This window comes from Azolla caroliniana, unplaced genomic scaffold (assembly GCF_043228905.1).
Source record: "Azolla caroliniana isolate FFs.n. ecotype wild unplaced genomic scaffold, voAzoCaro1.0.p SCAF_20, whole genome shotgun sequence".
NCBI lineage: Eukaryota > Viridiplantae > Streptophyta > Polypodiopsida > Salviniales > Salviniaceae > Azolla > Azolla caroliniana.
The window spans coordinates 13,326,956-13,343,145 of NW_028230455.1; the positions used below are offsets into that span (position 1 = coordinate 13,326,956).

The 16,190-nt window shown below is 39.3% G+C and overlaps 1 protein-coding gene across 2 annotated transcripts; it reads right to left on the reverse strand.

Moving 5' to 3' along the window:
- Positions 1-670: 670 nt before the first annotated feature.
- Positions 671-14,180, reverse strand: LOC147851116 (protein PHOTOPERIOD-INDEPENDENT EARLY FLOWERING 1-like). Of its 2 annotated transcripts, none has more exons than XM_087335856.1 (14): positions 14,003-14,180; positions 13,549-13,656; positions 10,220-10,300; positions 10,043-10,131; positions 9,869-9,951; positions 9,638-9,783; positions 9,436-9,558; positions 9,205-9,340; positions 5,794-8,907; positions 5,650-5,711; positions 5,524-5,573; positions 3,799-4,519; positions 3,120-3,688; positions 671-1,914 (listed from the first exon to the last, which is right to left on the reverse strand). In XM_087335856.1, exons 1-14 carry the CDS (start codon positions 14,123-14,125, stop codon positions 981-983), a joined length of 6,339 nt encoding a protein of 2,112 aa, XP_087191982.1. In that variant the 5' UTR covers positions 14,126-14,180; the 3' UTR covers positions 671-980. The 2 variants fall into 2 exon arrangements, with proteins under 2 accessions (XP_087191982.1, XP_087191981.1); XM_087335855.1 differs by having other exon boundaries at positions 9,638-9,786.
- Between the last annotated feature and the right edge of the window lie 2,010 nt (positions 14,181-16,190).

Here is a 16,190-nt window from a genome sequence, read left to right on the forward strand (position 1 = left end):
TATCATTGGCATCATAATGCTCATAAGTCATTCTTTCGTTGTCAATACTGTAAATGAGTAAGGACTCGCTTAATGAAATGATGAAGCTCCTGCTGTAATCTCATCAATAACAAAAAATTGTGTAATCTCATCAATGAAGCTCTCTTGATTTACTACGATTGGATCAAAACACAATCCATATTTATAGATGCCAATCATAATCATATATGTCAAATCTTGAAGGTCAAATAAACACTAAATTCTTCCCCAAATATATGCATGTCATCTGGCAACTTAGCCATAAAAAACTTTTCCCAAAGAAAAAAGCTCTCTTACATCCAATTTTCTTGCTGTCCAAAGCATGACTTGGTCGTCCAGTTACTAATAGAATACATAACAAAGACTCTCATTACCCTTAGAAAAGGTTATGTGCTTTAATGACACACTCGATTAAGCAACTGAATTTTTTGGTGTCATTTCGAATCCCAGGCCTGAAAACATCAAGATTTAAGGAATACTGACATGGCAAAAGCGGACTCAGAATATACGTCATTCACATCCTTTGTAACACATTGTGTGAAACTCGAATACAACACAATGAACAGCATATCAGAGTCTTGATACAGTCTGAGAATCATAACCTCAGCAACTCACAGCTTTATCATCATCAACAGCACAACAAATTAACATATTTGTTGGGGAAGAAAATTTAATCTCCAAAAAAATTGTTACTATGGTTACAATTTGAACATGAAAAATAATCGAACGAACCATGGGGTTAATACAATTCAGAACATAGATCCTTGTGGAATGTGAGTTTCACTTAACTTTTCGAAAGGTAGTAAAGATAGAGAGAAAGGGTTTTCAACTGAAACCCCGGATATCGATCATTGTTGACGAGTTCTTTAGAAACCCTTCTAAAGGAAGAATGATTTGATCTGAACCCAAGTGTAAAGTATTTGATTGTTGGGATGTAAACTGAAGCAAAACCTATATATAATTCAGATACTGGCAGTCGTGGAGAGCTCAATAACATTATCATTTTCTTGAGAAATTTGCAGATCAGGGGGGACTGGAAGAGGGCTTGGGAAGAAATTATCAATCATAGGTCGACCATCAACACTCAGTGAAGAAACCTTCACAGGATGCATTCCTACTGATGATTCAAGTTCCCATGGTGGCACCTGAGGTTCAGTTGTTTGTAAGCTCCCACTTACATGTGTAAGTAAATGTCTGGCATCATCGTTACAATTATCATCATCATCATCATCATCATCCACATCATCCTTTATAATGCATGGGATATCAGATTCTTCACCAAGCCTTTCATGGTGATCCACCATTGCTTCATCATCACCTTCACTATCCCTAAACTTAACCTTTCTCGGATCACTCACCAATGCTCTTTCCACAGCTTGTGACACGTACTTGTAAGATGCTGACATTCTCTCACACCCCGATATACCTGTGAAACTCCGGTCATCTTGCAGATCAGCAGTGATACGGGACTCTGGTGGCATAGTGTCTATGCCTTCGTGTGAATGCTTTCCTAATATTCTGTGATCTAATGAATTATGGCCCACCATTTCACCAGATGCATCATTGACTTCAGCAGCCATCATGACATTGCCGTGGTTTACGAGAGTGGATCCCTTCTCGACCACAGTGTCAGGACATTGGAGTTCTCTCGGAGTTTCAGATACCACATTAAAACGGGTGGGGTCTAAGTGGCCTACATCTGTTTTGCTTACGTCTCCACGTTTGTCTTTCTTTTTCTTTCCCGGCTTCTTTACGTCTGTAGCTTTCCCTGAATCGTTAACTCGTCTCTTTCCTGAACCATGTAGTAATTTATGATCTCCCACAACTCCCAGACCCTTACCAGCAGCTGCAGCCCACTCTTTACATTCTCCTTCCGCACTCATCTTACAAGCCAACCTGCCATTATAAGAAAGCAAAAGGTTTTAGAGAAAAGAATCTATAAATTTTCTTTACTTTTTACCAAAAAATAACACAGCTGTAATGTTCTGAGAACCTTACACCCACACATTTTATTCCAAGATAAGGAAGAGGAAAACAAAATTCTCAAATCCTGTTCTTATTTTTTTTATGTAGCTCAAGACAGAGACAGAGAAAGGTTCTTAACAAAAAGATCTTGCTTATTTGACTCTAGCTTTAAAAATTCTTCTGATGATTAAAACAGATGGATATCAATGGAAAATCAATCATAGGATTAAAAAAATACTTGACCACAGACATTAGATTAGGTCGTAAGAAGCATTATGCTCAAAAAATCAAGAGGTGTTCTAATAGTTTTACAGCATAGGAACATCCAAATATGGATAATATGACATATATTGGAAGGCCTTGAATTTATGAAGCATTTCAAAATAACCCAAGTTGCACATGTTTATCATGATTCATAAGCATGGATTATACATGCATAACTTGATTGAGTCAATAAATTTCTACATTGCACACCAAATTTTGATTAGCTATGGTAATTGTTGATCAATAAAACTGTACATTGCTTACAATATGTTGACTAGCTATTACTACTAGTTAGTAAATTGTTGATTGAGGAGGTTAAAAAGTTGTGTAGAGTTGTTCATATGGGATTAAAGTAGAGAAGAACAATAAGGATAAGGTGGTAATATTTGATGGAGATAAAGAAGCACAATAAATTTGATATTGCATAAACAACGTTAGGAATCAGAGAATGCTTAAGAAACAAGTTTGAAACTACAAATGTTGAATCTAGGTCGATAGAGGGACCAAAAAACAAGAAAAATGTAATATATCAATGTTCATCCATTGTTGATGATTCCAAAGGTCTGATTTGAAGGGAACACATGTACTTTCCTAGAATCCAAAATTGCAACCACAACTAGAATGATACTGGTTTCTTGTTCTCTTCTTACTGTCAAAAACACCTCCTTCGCCTCAAAAGAACTCTGAATATCTAAAGGAGAGGCTGATTACAAAATTATGGGTGAACACTATGTTGTATCCTTGGTGTTATTAGTTCTAGTTTTTCTTTTTCTTTGAAAACTGTGAATATCACAGGGCAACAGCATAGACATACTTCAGGAATTCTGAGATGGAAATAAAAACAACAGAGATGAATAAAACAATCAATATACCTGTATCGTTGATCGCTAAGAACTTTGGCAAATCGACGGATAAAAGTTTTCAATGTTGTATCTTGATGATAGCGACTACTTGAAGAAGAGGAGTTTGGTGCTGTGATCTGGACAGACTTAGGAAGGTCTGAGTTATCAGTCTCCAGAAACTCAATATCAATCACAAAATCATCCTCACTATCCTTCAATGGTTCTATATACACTGGGGTTTCTCTTGTTGCCAAAATTAAATCAGTTTCTTCACCAGTCCCATTATTTGTCATGTGTTCTTGTTCGGTTAATGCAGCAGCAACTAAGCTGATAGAAGGTGAAGTGTTATTAGGCTCAACCCCTACTACAGATACCTTATCAAGGTCATCTGCATTTGAGAAAAAAGAAGCTTTTGGAAGACGTATGAATGATTGTCCATGGGGAGAATTTCCAAGCTTTACAATGGAATTTCTATATGCTTTAGTTGTCTGCCCTCCGTGGAGGCACGTACTTGTGATTGCAGCAACAAAGTGTCGTTGTAGCAACCATTCATCATCAGGCAGCTCCTTCACAGCATCAAGAAGCTGACTGATGTGATCCTGAGTGTGTAGCCAAAAAATAATTTAAATTTTTTTGGGTTGAGATTAACAAGTGTTATGTAACAAGAAATTTCAAGAGGAACATGACAGAAGTCTTTAGCTGGAGCTACCTCAGAAACCTTCAAAGGTATATTGCTGGCACCATTTTTTTCATACATGGGATATGCAGAGGTGATAGATGTATATTTGAATAGCAGTTGGCGAAACCGCTCTCTACAATGTGCAGGGTTCCTATATCTTCCCCTGTATAGACCACCGTCAGGAAGACCTGCCAAAGTTTCACTAGCAAGGTTCCAATTGCCACCATATTCATGTACAACAGCACAGAAGACAGCATCCTCAGCTGACATCCATGGATCTGCAGGAGGATTTTTGTCTCCAGACCTCAATGTGTCCTTCTTCTTCTCCTTGTCAAGCTTCACCAAATTCCTCGAATGTGTTGCTGTGATTGAAAAACCACTAGATTTTCTGTCAGACACCAGAAACGGATAATCAAGTAGTGCCACCATTGATCTCTCATCTTCAGGTTCCTCTCCCATATCGTACTTGCCATAAAAATCCACCCTCATCTTTTTCTTGTGGCTTTCACTGATGATTTCTTCCTCCAGATATTTTCTTTTCTTTTGAGAAACTTCACGGTCTGGCAAGGACGCAAAGAGCCCTACAGGGCTTTGCCATTCAATATCATCAATGGCCTCAGTTTCAAGTTCAATTGTTTCTTCATCCCTTGTGATGACATCGCCTCCTTTGAGAGATTTAAACTTGGCTTTCTTCCATTTGCTTCTAAATTCTGCAGAGCTCACTGTATCTGTTACAACTGTTTCATCCTCCCTGTTAAAAACAGATCAATAAAATAAAGAAAGTGAGAAACAGCTGTTAGTCTACATGCTTGAATGAAACAACTGTATAGACTTTTTACAGACATATCTCAAACCATAACAAAATCAGATATTGAGATCAAAGATTGCTATTTCAAAATAGTTCAGCATGCAGCATATTCAACTCAATACTTCATCTAACACCATTTCTGACATATGACACGCTTACAGCAGTACCATCATGCTTGCTCATGAGCCTCCATACAACAATGAAAACTACATTGTAGGTTTTACTGTTTAATATCTTTGTCCTTTCTACCAAGTATTAGACATACATACATACTCAGAAGTTCAGAACAGCTGAAGCATATCAGAAATTGTCTACATTGTACAAATTGTAAACCAAAAAACTTGTCACATGGCTAATTTTTCCACAATCTTTGAGGACCAATATATTACCAGGAACTGGGCCCTAAAATATATTAATAACAAGTAAACACAAAAGTTTCTATCCAACTTCCATTTGACAAGCACCAATTCTAAAAATGTAGCAACACATAACATTCACATTTAGTGTAATGTTGCAAATGGACACTTAAACACGGAAAATGTGTTTTTTTAACTCAAACCTTTAATCCAAATAAGTAAAGTGCATGTAACATGTGACCTAGATCAGCCCGACTTATGGAACCACAGCTAGTAGAACAAAATCCCACAACGCAGAACTAAATAAGAGAAGCTATCCTTCCTTAAAACGGCAATGCACAATCATGATCTTAATTTATATGTTTGGCCAAATTCAAAAAGACCTGCAAATAATATCTTGGAGAAATGTCAACACCCCCCTAACTTGTTGGGTAATCACCAAATAATCCTAGATTTTGAACATTATACCCCCTGTAGTACAAAGTTTACTGCTAGAAAGAAGTATTCTGATACTTTCTCAAAACCTAGGGATAGTCAGGTAGATATCCAGATGTTAATGGTAGTTTGGTGTTTTGTTAAAATAACATTTACCTTTCAATATCCTGCATCTCTTCCTCCAACTGAAGTTGATGTTCATACTCCTGCACACATGCGGGAACAAAATTTTCAGTGGGATCAATCGATAAATGGTAAAAGTCCAAAACACTTCTTACAAACCTGTTGTTTAAGAGCTTCAAGTTGTTGGCGATATGCTTCATCAGCATAGGAAGTGTCCCAACCTAGGAACCAAATTTATTATGTCAGACACAATGCATAAAACCCATTTAACAGCTGACAATAATGGCCAGGTTACATGCTTACTTTCATAAATAAGGGGTTCGTTGTCCTCGTCTATCTCTGCTTCCTGTGCCTGTTTCAGTGTCTCCAATCGATCTAACTCCCACTCCGTCTCTTGAAAAGCGACTTCATTTTCAATTGCAACTTTGTCAACGATAGGGTTCCATACCTCAAGAAAGCGCATGGCATACTTCTCAGTAGGGCAGAGCTGATCATCAAAGGAAACACCACCATTTCCAGCAGCAGCTGCAGCAGCAGCCATTTGTTTCACATCTGCTAGCATATCCATGTCTTCATCAAGATCTACATCTATTGCACCTATATCCTGAGATGTTATTGCATGAGAAGCATCATCAGCGTCCATTTTGCTAGGCAGTTCACTGGACAGCAAGCCTTTCTCGGATGTGGCTTTCCCCTCATCCAGATCATCAGCATATTCATCCTCCTCCATCCTACCAGAATAGGCCTCCTCTGTGAATTCCTGGTGTTCAGCTGCTTCTTCCTGTTCAACTTTCTTCAAAGCCATGTAATCAGCCTCATCTTCAGCAATCCTTAGAGCGGCCTCAACATCTGCATTTGAGAGTTCTTGCCCTGGAGCTTGGGCAGCCCCACTTGTCTCTGATGTTGATTCTGATAGTGCTTGTTGCCCAACTTTTACCCCCTTCAGACCAGATAAAAGTTCTGAAGGGTCAAGCTTTTTGAAAAATTCAGTGTTATAACTGCCACTCTGGATGACAAGGTTATCTAAGAAACGCTTCTGGTTGGCTTTCTTTAAGATATTCTCCTCAATTGTGCTTTCACTAATTAGTCTATAAATATGAACCTCCCTTGTTTGACCAATGCGATGACACCGATCTTGAGCTTGTTGATCCATAGCTGGATTCCAATCACTGTCATAAAATATCACTGTATCAGCACCAACTAAATTCACCCCTACACCTCCACTTCGTGTTGAGAGAATAAAGAGAAAGATTTTTGGATTTGTATTGAAGCGTTGCATGGAAATCTGACGGTCCTCAGGTTTTGTTGAGCCATCCAGTCTCAAATATGTATAACCATGCAGATTGACAAAGCTCTCTAGAACATCAAGCATCTTAGTCATCTGCGTGAAAATCAGTGCCCTGTGACCCTCTGATTTTAAGCGGCGTAACAATACAGCTAGCTGCTGAAGCTTTCCACAGTCGAACTGAATCAACTTCCTATCTGGAAAAAATAACTGGCTGCGAATAAGAACTGGCCTCAGAAAGCCCATTGATGAGCTGATCTTATCAATGGAGGCCTGGTCAAAATCGTTCTTTGAGAGGACATTGCAGGCTGCAGGATGGCTACACCATGCAACAGGGGGTAGAGATCGTGCAGCGGGTATCGCAAATATAAAAGCTTGAAGGAGGTCCATCATCAGCTCACAGCGAGTGGATGGCAGCTGTATTACATCTAAAAGAGAAGACGATACTTCTAAAGATTGAGATGGATTAGCAAGCCTTTTATGAATATCATACAGATGATGGTGAACAGTAACTTGATTTATGACTTCTTTTCCATAAAGTGGAGTCCTGCTAGATCGCATGGCATTCAACCAAGCCAAGGCTGCAATCCTCTGTCGTTTTGCCTCTCTTCTCTCTTGGTGCAAAGCATCATGAACCTCGGAAAAAATGTTTTCCAGTATGCTTTTGCCAGTGCCAGTTTGTACTGCAGTTGATACATCTTCAGAATTTCCTAACTCCTCAATTAAGCATGTTGGAACAGCAATCCTTTTCACTTCAACAGCCTCCCATGCTGACATTTCAAACTCAAGCTGAGTAAGCAACAGATTCCATTTTACTAAATCCAACATTCCAGGCTTGGAGGAGGCTGATGCAACAAGAGAGCTCACATGAAGATCAATCCCAGGCATGTCGAAGGAACTGATGATTGGTCTACCTTCAAATAAGTCGGGATGATTGCAAACCTTTCTTAACTGCATTAATACATTAAGAAGCCCTAAAAAATTTCCACTAGATAATGTGGCTTGAGTATCTGAATTTGCCATGAAGTCTTCATACAAGTTTCGCTGCCGCTTGGACAACCTACATTTAATCACATGCTCAAACTTTCCTGGAAGTTGCTTCTCCACATCTTGCTTTAGACGTCGTAAGATGAATGGTCTCAAGACATTATGCAAGCGATCTACAAGTGCCTTGTTAACCTGCTCTTGACCTTCTACCATACCAGTTATGGGATTGTTGAACCAATCTCGAAACTGCTGATGTGACTGAAATATGTGAGGCATAAGAAAATGCATTAGAGACCAAAGTTCCATTAAATCATTTTGGAGAGGCGTTCCTGTTAGAAGTATTCTTCTTTTTGAGTTGAAGTTCAATAGAGTTTGCCATCTTTGAGACTTCCAGTTTTTAATCAAGTGAGCCTCATCCAAAATAAGATATTTCCATTTCTTCCGTTTGAAAGCTTTTGCATCCTGTATAACCAATCTATATGTCGTGATGCACACATGAAAAGAATTGGGCTTGGACCATCCTTGGCGCTTGACTTTCCGTTCCTTTGCAGTTCCAAAATATGTCAGCACTTTGAAAGCAGGACACCACTTCATCAACTCTGTTTCCCAATTAAGCATCACACTTGTTGGTACTACAATCAAGTGGGGACCCCAAATCCCTTTCTCACAAGCTAAATGAGCAAGCAGAGCTATAGTCATGATGGTCTTCCCAAGGCCCATTTCATCTGCCAGAATCCCATTTAAACGCCGCTCATACATGGTGACTAACCAGTCCAGGCCTATGTGCTGATATTCCCGAAGAGAGTGCTTCAGAAGAAATGGCAATTTTGTGCGCACCTTAGTTGTGGAGAAAGTAAATCCAGTTGGTTGAGCAGATTGAGCTGCCTCAGCAGCATCAATAAGATTGTAGTTGTCCTTGTCTTCCTCGTCCTTCTCTCCATCATCATTCTCTCCCTCCTCCCTCTCACCTATCTCATGTTTATGCTCGTCATCACCATTTTCTGGTTCCTCGTCATTGTCTTCTCTGTCACTTTTTTCTATTTCCTCACCATTCTCTTCATTTTCCTCTTTCATTCCTTCATCTATCTCACTTTCTTCATCCTCGTCTCCTTCCTCGTCGTCCTCTACTTCATCATCGCTGACTTCTAGCATATCAAAAAGCAGATAATATCTTGTTAGACAGGCTCATGTTAACATGAAACTCGCTATTGATATACATTATCCTTTATTATTATATCATGCTGCTGTATGACTAATTACCAAATATGAATGTGACTCCCTGTCTACTATGCGATAGAAACATACCATTGAAGGGGTGCTGTGCTAGTGTGATCATGGATATATCACAAACAAACTATACATGTCAAGACGGATAACAGAAAATTAAAGCACAACTGAAATAAAATTCTAGTAAATAACCAAGGTCAGGTTAGTTATTCAACCTCTTCTTGAGCTATACATTTTTAAAATCTCTTCAATCGGAAGAGAGCTCTCTCTTTCAAGAGCTAACAATTCTTCCTTTCTCTCATCTTCTGTTATCAAAGCTTCATCAGCCTCCATAGTAGAGAAATCATCTTCCTGTAAATAAGAACAATATTTTCTAGTTACATGATTAGAAAAAATTGGAACACCATTGCGAAGATAGAGCTTGCAAACATCTTTGAAATACTCACTGTCTCCTCTGTGTTCTCCAGTAGAAATTCAGCATCTTCATCTTTTTTCCCTTTCTTGCTAAGAGATGGAACTCCTTTTTCATCGTCCTCTAAATCAACTCTTACAGTATTCTCAATAACTTCCTAGATTCCGAGATGAAATAGAGCTTGACTTAACCCTTGACCAAAGGCAATATACATAATCATATCTGATAACACTTACAATTTTCTCTGCCTTCATCATAGAAATTTCAGCAAGTTCATGGTGGTCACCAGCTTTCATGTTCAGCCTTTCTTCTCTATGTCGCTTATTTGAAGTTATCAAAGCTTCATCGATCTCTTGTGATTTAGACACACCAGAAATCTTCTCTACTGCAAGTGAGATTTTATTAGCCAGAGAGCCATAATAAACCTTTTACAAGGAAATGGATGCTTCAAGGATTTGCCCGCGAACCTCTTGAATCTCCAGAAGCAGAGGGAGGTCGTGATTCTTCAGCAGGAGTGTCCAGCCATATCTCAGCAAGCATGGTTGAATATCTATAATAACAAGCATACATTAAATTTCATACCCATATTTGGTTACTAAAACCCCTCTCTTGACCAAGAGAAATCAATGTAATAAACGCACCTCTCTGTTTGACCAACTAGAAAGTCAAGATGCTTATCCAATGCTTTTTTCTTTCTTCCTTCAACTTCCAACTGGTGTTTGTAGAGTATCTGCAATATTCTCGGTCACGTAAGGAAATACTTTCATAGATTATGAAATCCCTCAGCCAAACAAAGAACAGAACTCAAAAAATTGTACCAGCTTCTCGATCTTCGTCCAGAACTTTTTTACATCTTTGGCAATGTTACTAGCAAGCCTGCGAATGCGTTGTTCTTCTTCCTGATTGATACAGAACATTACAAAATAAAATCAGGTCTTCATTGTCGTCATATCTTTAAACAGAAGTAGATTTTTCTCCAATATATGAGAAAATGAGGAACATAATGGAAACACTCTTTGTTGATCATACAAACTCCAAGTTCCCAATAAAAACAAAGGTTAGACAGAATTAACAGTAGACTAAAGGCAGTAATCCGGAACCAGAGGCATAAAGATGTAATGTGAAATACAAACATTACAAAGCCCACATTTCCCTTCACCATTGGAAAGGTTGGGTGGTGCCACCAACTTATATTCATATTCCATGTTAAGTAGACTGTGAGGCATACCATTGCAACTCTACAGTGTCCTCTCTATTTGTTATACTTCTTGTTCTCATAGTTCTTAAGTGTCCATTCTCTCCTCCGGTCTACCTAGTGCAGCCTCCATCTCTTTCACTCCTGCCTCTCTTCCACCATGTCTAGCAATTACTATTGGCAGGTTGTAAAATTATTTAAATGTTTTAAACGCTTAAGATTTTCTATAAGACATGTTGAAGCTCTCATATTTCAATATGCACGTTCGATAGAGGAAATATATTTCTACCTGTTTTTCATCAACATGTTCACCCAACCCCATTTCCTTACTCAGGGAACTCTGTTTCATGGAACCCTGTTCCCAAACCATGCACTATGCTACTGAAGTGTCACTTTTGGCTCATAAAACATCTTTGTATACTTCCAATTTCTATGAACACAATGTAAGGCAGGGTCTAAGGCCACATAAACTATCATGCAAGTTGCAAACAAAGCATCACACTCTAGACGAACTCAGAAATAATATCAATCAATTAAGACACAGCAGTTCTCCATGCCTAGAACAACTAACTGTCATGTGGACACCCTTCACCGAAGCAACTGTGGTTGCCATGGCTAATACAACACATGTGTCGACCATGATCAACCTCTTCGGCACTCCATGAACACCTCAGACCATTCTTGAAATATCTATCCAAACCCTGCTTCACCTAGCAGCCTGGAAATAGGTGTTCTATACAAAATACGTTTCCTCTCCATTCAAGCATCGAAACTTCATCACTACATCACCCACCTCCAACCATTAGCTGGCTTGCTCTGTGCTATATCCAGGCCATTCTACAGACAAATTATCAGGGACAGATGAGCTATTTCCATAGCTATTACCTTTCCTATTTTTAGAGGGAATTGTCCTTCTGCATACCGCAAACTCCCCACTCTAGACTACTTCGACTTGTCCTTCTGCATACCGCAAACTCCCCACTCCTTCACCGAAGCAACTGTGGTTGCCATGGCTAATACAACACATGTGTCGACCATGATCAACCTCTTCGGCACTCCATGAACACCTCAGACCATTCTTGAAATAGCTATCCAAACCCTGCTTCACCTAGCAGCCTGGAAATAGGTGTTCTATACAAAATACGTTTCCTCTCCATTCAAGCATCGAAACTTCATCACTACATCACCCACCTCCAACCATTAGTTGGCTTGCTCTGTGCTATATCCAGGCCATTCTACAGACAAATTATCAGGGACAGATGAGCTATTTCCATAGCTATTACCTTTCCTATTTTTAGAGGGAATTGTCCTTCTGCATACCACAAACTCCCCACTCTAGACTACTTCGACTTGAACACCCAGGTGACCATCGATTACAGGAGTCTACGAAAAGCTTTCAATTTCACACAGATGCACAAAATAACTAAATAACTTACTACCAAACCACTCAGAAAAGAAGATGGCTATTTTTTGCCAATATGGTTTGTGTGGACTGTACATGCTTAGCAACAAGCATGGAATGGTGCTTGAGTATTGGAGGAATTCAGTTTACTCAGTAGCTCCCTCAACTAGTCCAATGCCCTTGAGGATGATGCTATTCAAGAAATTTTAGTGCACCAACGTGAGGTAGTGATCTACACTACTTGATCTTTGAAGACGTGTACATTAAAGCTACCCGACAGATCACATCCATGTCAAGCAACGACAACAATCTACTCTTCCCCCTCAACAACACCCCTCACACCCTGCCTCCTCAGTAATCACCCCCATAACCTAACCGAAGCCCACCCACAGGTGGTACCCCAACCAACCTAAATAACAGCCTCACTTGCCAAAAGCTCACCAGTCTCTGGAGCGGCGTTGCAATTCTTCCATCATCCTATCAATGCAACTTTGAGACAATGATTGACGCGAAATTCTTCCCTGCCTAGGCTGCTTTCGAACATAACCCTGCATCAATTTTTGCTTTGGATAACCAACAACAGCCCCTTTCCTTCTCTAAACATCCAACACCTTCAGCAATTAACAAATCATTACCCACCATGCCATGCCCGACCCACAGTGCTACATGCCAAGAAAACCTTTCTCACCAACCCCAAATTCAATCAACCAACCCGGCCCAATTCAACATCCCCAACTCCCCACTATCCCCCTGTTATGTCCCTACCTACACCAATTATCCATGGTCACCTGCCCCCAGTACACTCCAAAAGCTCCAAACCCTCAGCAGCCAACTATAATTATTTTTAATGAGGTACGGTTAAGTTTAGTTAAGTCATTTAAGTGCAGTCAATGCATCTCAATTATTAGAGAGGGAAAGAGTTTTTTTAAGTGAAGCTCACTTGAGTGATTAGCACTAGCACAAGCAAGCTAAGGGATGAATTGATATCTGCCTCACCAGCATTAGGTTACACATCAACCCCACCCACCCAGTGTGGAGGGAGGACCCTGTTGAAGAAATCTGTTTATGAAAAGCTCCTAAAGCTCCATACAATTTCTTTTTTGTATTTTTCTGGATGTCAAGGCATTACACCAGAGGCATCATTGGATGTTACTTCTCTAGTCTCATAGGTCATTATGGAATTTTGTCATGCACATAGCTATGACTCCATCATCCTTGTTATCGACTAATCAAGGTCATTCATTATCACCCAATTGCGGAAGTTCTTCCCTCACTTTGAAGACCTCTCCATCTTGGGATTGCCCCATGTTGGAGATATTTCAAAAGCAGATGCTTTAGCTCATCTAAGCTCACAAAGTTCAAGATTAGCTAATGGGGATATCTGGTATCTCAGGTCGACTTTCTAATGTAGTTTAGAGTTATTTTGATTAGTTGTTCTCCGAGATAAGACAACATTTTGAGATTTTATCTCTCATTCAGTTTCAAGTGCCATCTTGGCAAATTAAAAGAGCTCTCTCTCGCTCCCTCACAAACAAACAAACAATGTGCACCTTTTGGCGTCGGAGTCCTTTGGATTCGGTTGAGAGCCCACTTTTGCAGACCTTCACTGCTATCTTCTTGGCCTGGCTAATCTTCATCTTCCTCTCGCTCTCGAAATCCTACACAAAATAGTGTACCAATTTAACCACATTCTCCTCTGATGTGCTAATGTACTTCTAGAAAACCCCATGCCTCAGCATTAATTTAGGAGCAAAAATAAATAAAAGGAAAGAGAGAAACGGAGACATTAACTAAGCATGCCATTTCTTCAAGGGCATCAATAGAGAGGCAATAATATAGAAAAGATGGAGAGAAAAGGAAATACCTTTGCAAGTCGAAGCATTTCTTAATGGGGTTATAGGGTGTATTTACATCAATACAAAAGCAAGAAAAAAAAAATAGAGAAGGGAAATACATATACATGAGAAGATGGATAGAGAGAGAGAGAGAGAGAGAGAATTTTACCTTGGCAAGCCATGCCATTTCTTCAAGAACATAGTCCCAATGGGTCTTTAGGCGAGAGGGCTCCTTGCCTCTACTAGCTATTCTCTTGTCTGGCTCCATGGCTGAAGCAGAGGAGGTCCACATTTTTTATTTTTTTTTCCCCTGTTCTTTCTTTTCTCCTCCCGGTGTAAGTTAGCTATGGAATAGTTTTTTACGTTCCAGCTGGCAAGAGCGAGGGGACCCAAGAGAGAGGAAAGGGAGGGAAAGGGAGAAGCACATATCCGGATCACTTGAGAGAGAAAGAAGAAAGGGGGGGGGGGATTAAAATTTTTGATGGTGGGAAGGCGAGCTATGGCGATGGAAGGTGTGTGAGTGAGCAGTGGAAGGAGAGGAGCAGAAGATCGATTCTCTGTCTCTGTCTCTGTCTCTGTGTGTTTGGGTTTTTGGTTCTTCTGCGCGGACGTGAGGGCTGCAGGGATTTAATTGCGATTTATGATATGCAGAGCATTCGGCTCGATTCCGTTGCGGCACGTTCACACAATTCCCTACTATATATACATTATTACATACATACATAATATGAACCATACTTTGCATTTTTCGCATTCGCGAATGTTTCAATCATTCCGAATATGTTAAACACCATCAACGTATGGTAAATACCATACTTTTGTATTCATTATTTATTTATTGTAAGGTAAATTTTTTTTTAAGCCAAGAACGTTAAGGTAAAAAGTATAAAAAAGAAAACATAAGAATGTTTTGATAACATGTGCATTCGTTTTCATTCGTATAAAAGGAATGTTTGCCGATGCATTCGAGTATATTACGTACTTATATGTACTTATATGTATATATGTATATATAACACACCACAAACAAAAATACTTTGCTTCTCTTCTCTTCTCTTCTCTTCTTAAATGAATGAAGTGTTCCCTCACAACTTAAAGAATTAAGTTTATGACTGCATACCTTGGCACTGCAACACTTCCCAAGGTATCTATCTATCTATGAGATGTGCTCATCTCTTTGGGGAAATGTGATTCGCTTAAGGGAGTTTTAAGTCAGCACAATGATGCATATACATAACAAAGAGATTATTGATACGGTGTATGCGCACGACCAGTGTACAGTACCTTCTCGCTCAATGAGCACAATGCATGTTCCTCGATTGTCCACTATCACAAAGAAATTGGAGATGTTTTCTTTGTGGGCTAATGATGCACAATGTCACATCATTGCCTTGATATGCTCGTTTAATGAAACTTTGATTCATGTCCTGACAAAAATGTTTGCCTTAGACTTCTTGTCATTGAAACTCCAACATGTGACTATACAATGGCCAACCAAGAGCACGGTGCATTAATGAGATCCTTTAAGTTTCACCTTGGGGTTTTTATCATATAGACATTAAAGGGGATTGTGATGGCAGAGAAATTGAACATCCGATTATCTTTGCATTTGGATCGTGTCTCCTTATGCAATCGAGAGATAATTTCACAAGGCATATCCAACATATGCAAAAAAGAATGCGATATGGAATGCAAACCAAAGAAGAAAGAGAGAATACCAAGGCACAAGAACGTAGATGCTTTGCCAAATGTTGTTACTAGATCAAAAATCCCAAAATGTGATTCAAAGGAAAGCCTCAACGACGTAAGAGCTCAACCAAACACCATTCCAAGCAGGACCTTTGTCGAGAATATCAATAACTCAAAAAGAAAGCGACACATAATATAAATAGAAGAATAGATAGACAAATTTTACAATTGTCTTTGAAGGTCAAATATGACCAACGAGTCCAACAAATATACAATGTTTTTTCATGTAAACACATGTGAAAGTGAGAAACAACCCTTGATGTTCAAGAACTTTACTAATGAATGTCAAATTTGAGAGTGCACACTGTGACAGTGAGAGAAATTTGTGCATGGAACGCATATTTGGAAGTGATCAAAGGTAGAGCATTGTATCAAAGTGTGCATAGTCGATTACACTCATCACTTGTGCCCCAATGCCCCATCTCACATCATAGCAAGTGTAATTGAAATGCTTCAGGAAATGGCATTACTGTATTGGAAGCTTGAAAATGATGGATTAAACAATGTGGAGTGCAGTGTGTAAAAAATGATGGCTAATTCCTAGTATATATGCATAACCTCGAACTTGGAGCATATATGTGTAGGGAAATATTGGTCTTTTTTGGTGT

Coding starts and splice junctions, on each gene's coding strand:
- LOC147851116 (XM_087335855.1), bottom strand. CDS start 14,125: ATGTGGACCTCCTCTGCTTCAGCCATGGAGCCAGACAAGAGAATAGCT. Junction 9,952..10,042: donor CTAGTTGGTCAAACAGAGAG/GTGCGTTTATTA, acceptor TTGTTATTATAG/ATATTCAACCATGCTTGCTG. Junction 8,908..9,204: donor AATGTATAGCTCAAGAAGAG/GTTGAATAACTA, acceptor TTGATATGCTAG/AAGTCAGCGATGATGAAGTA.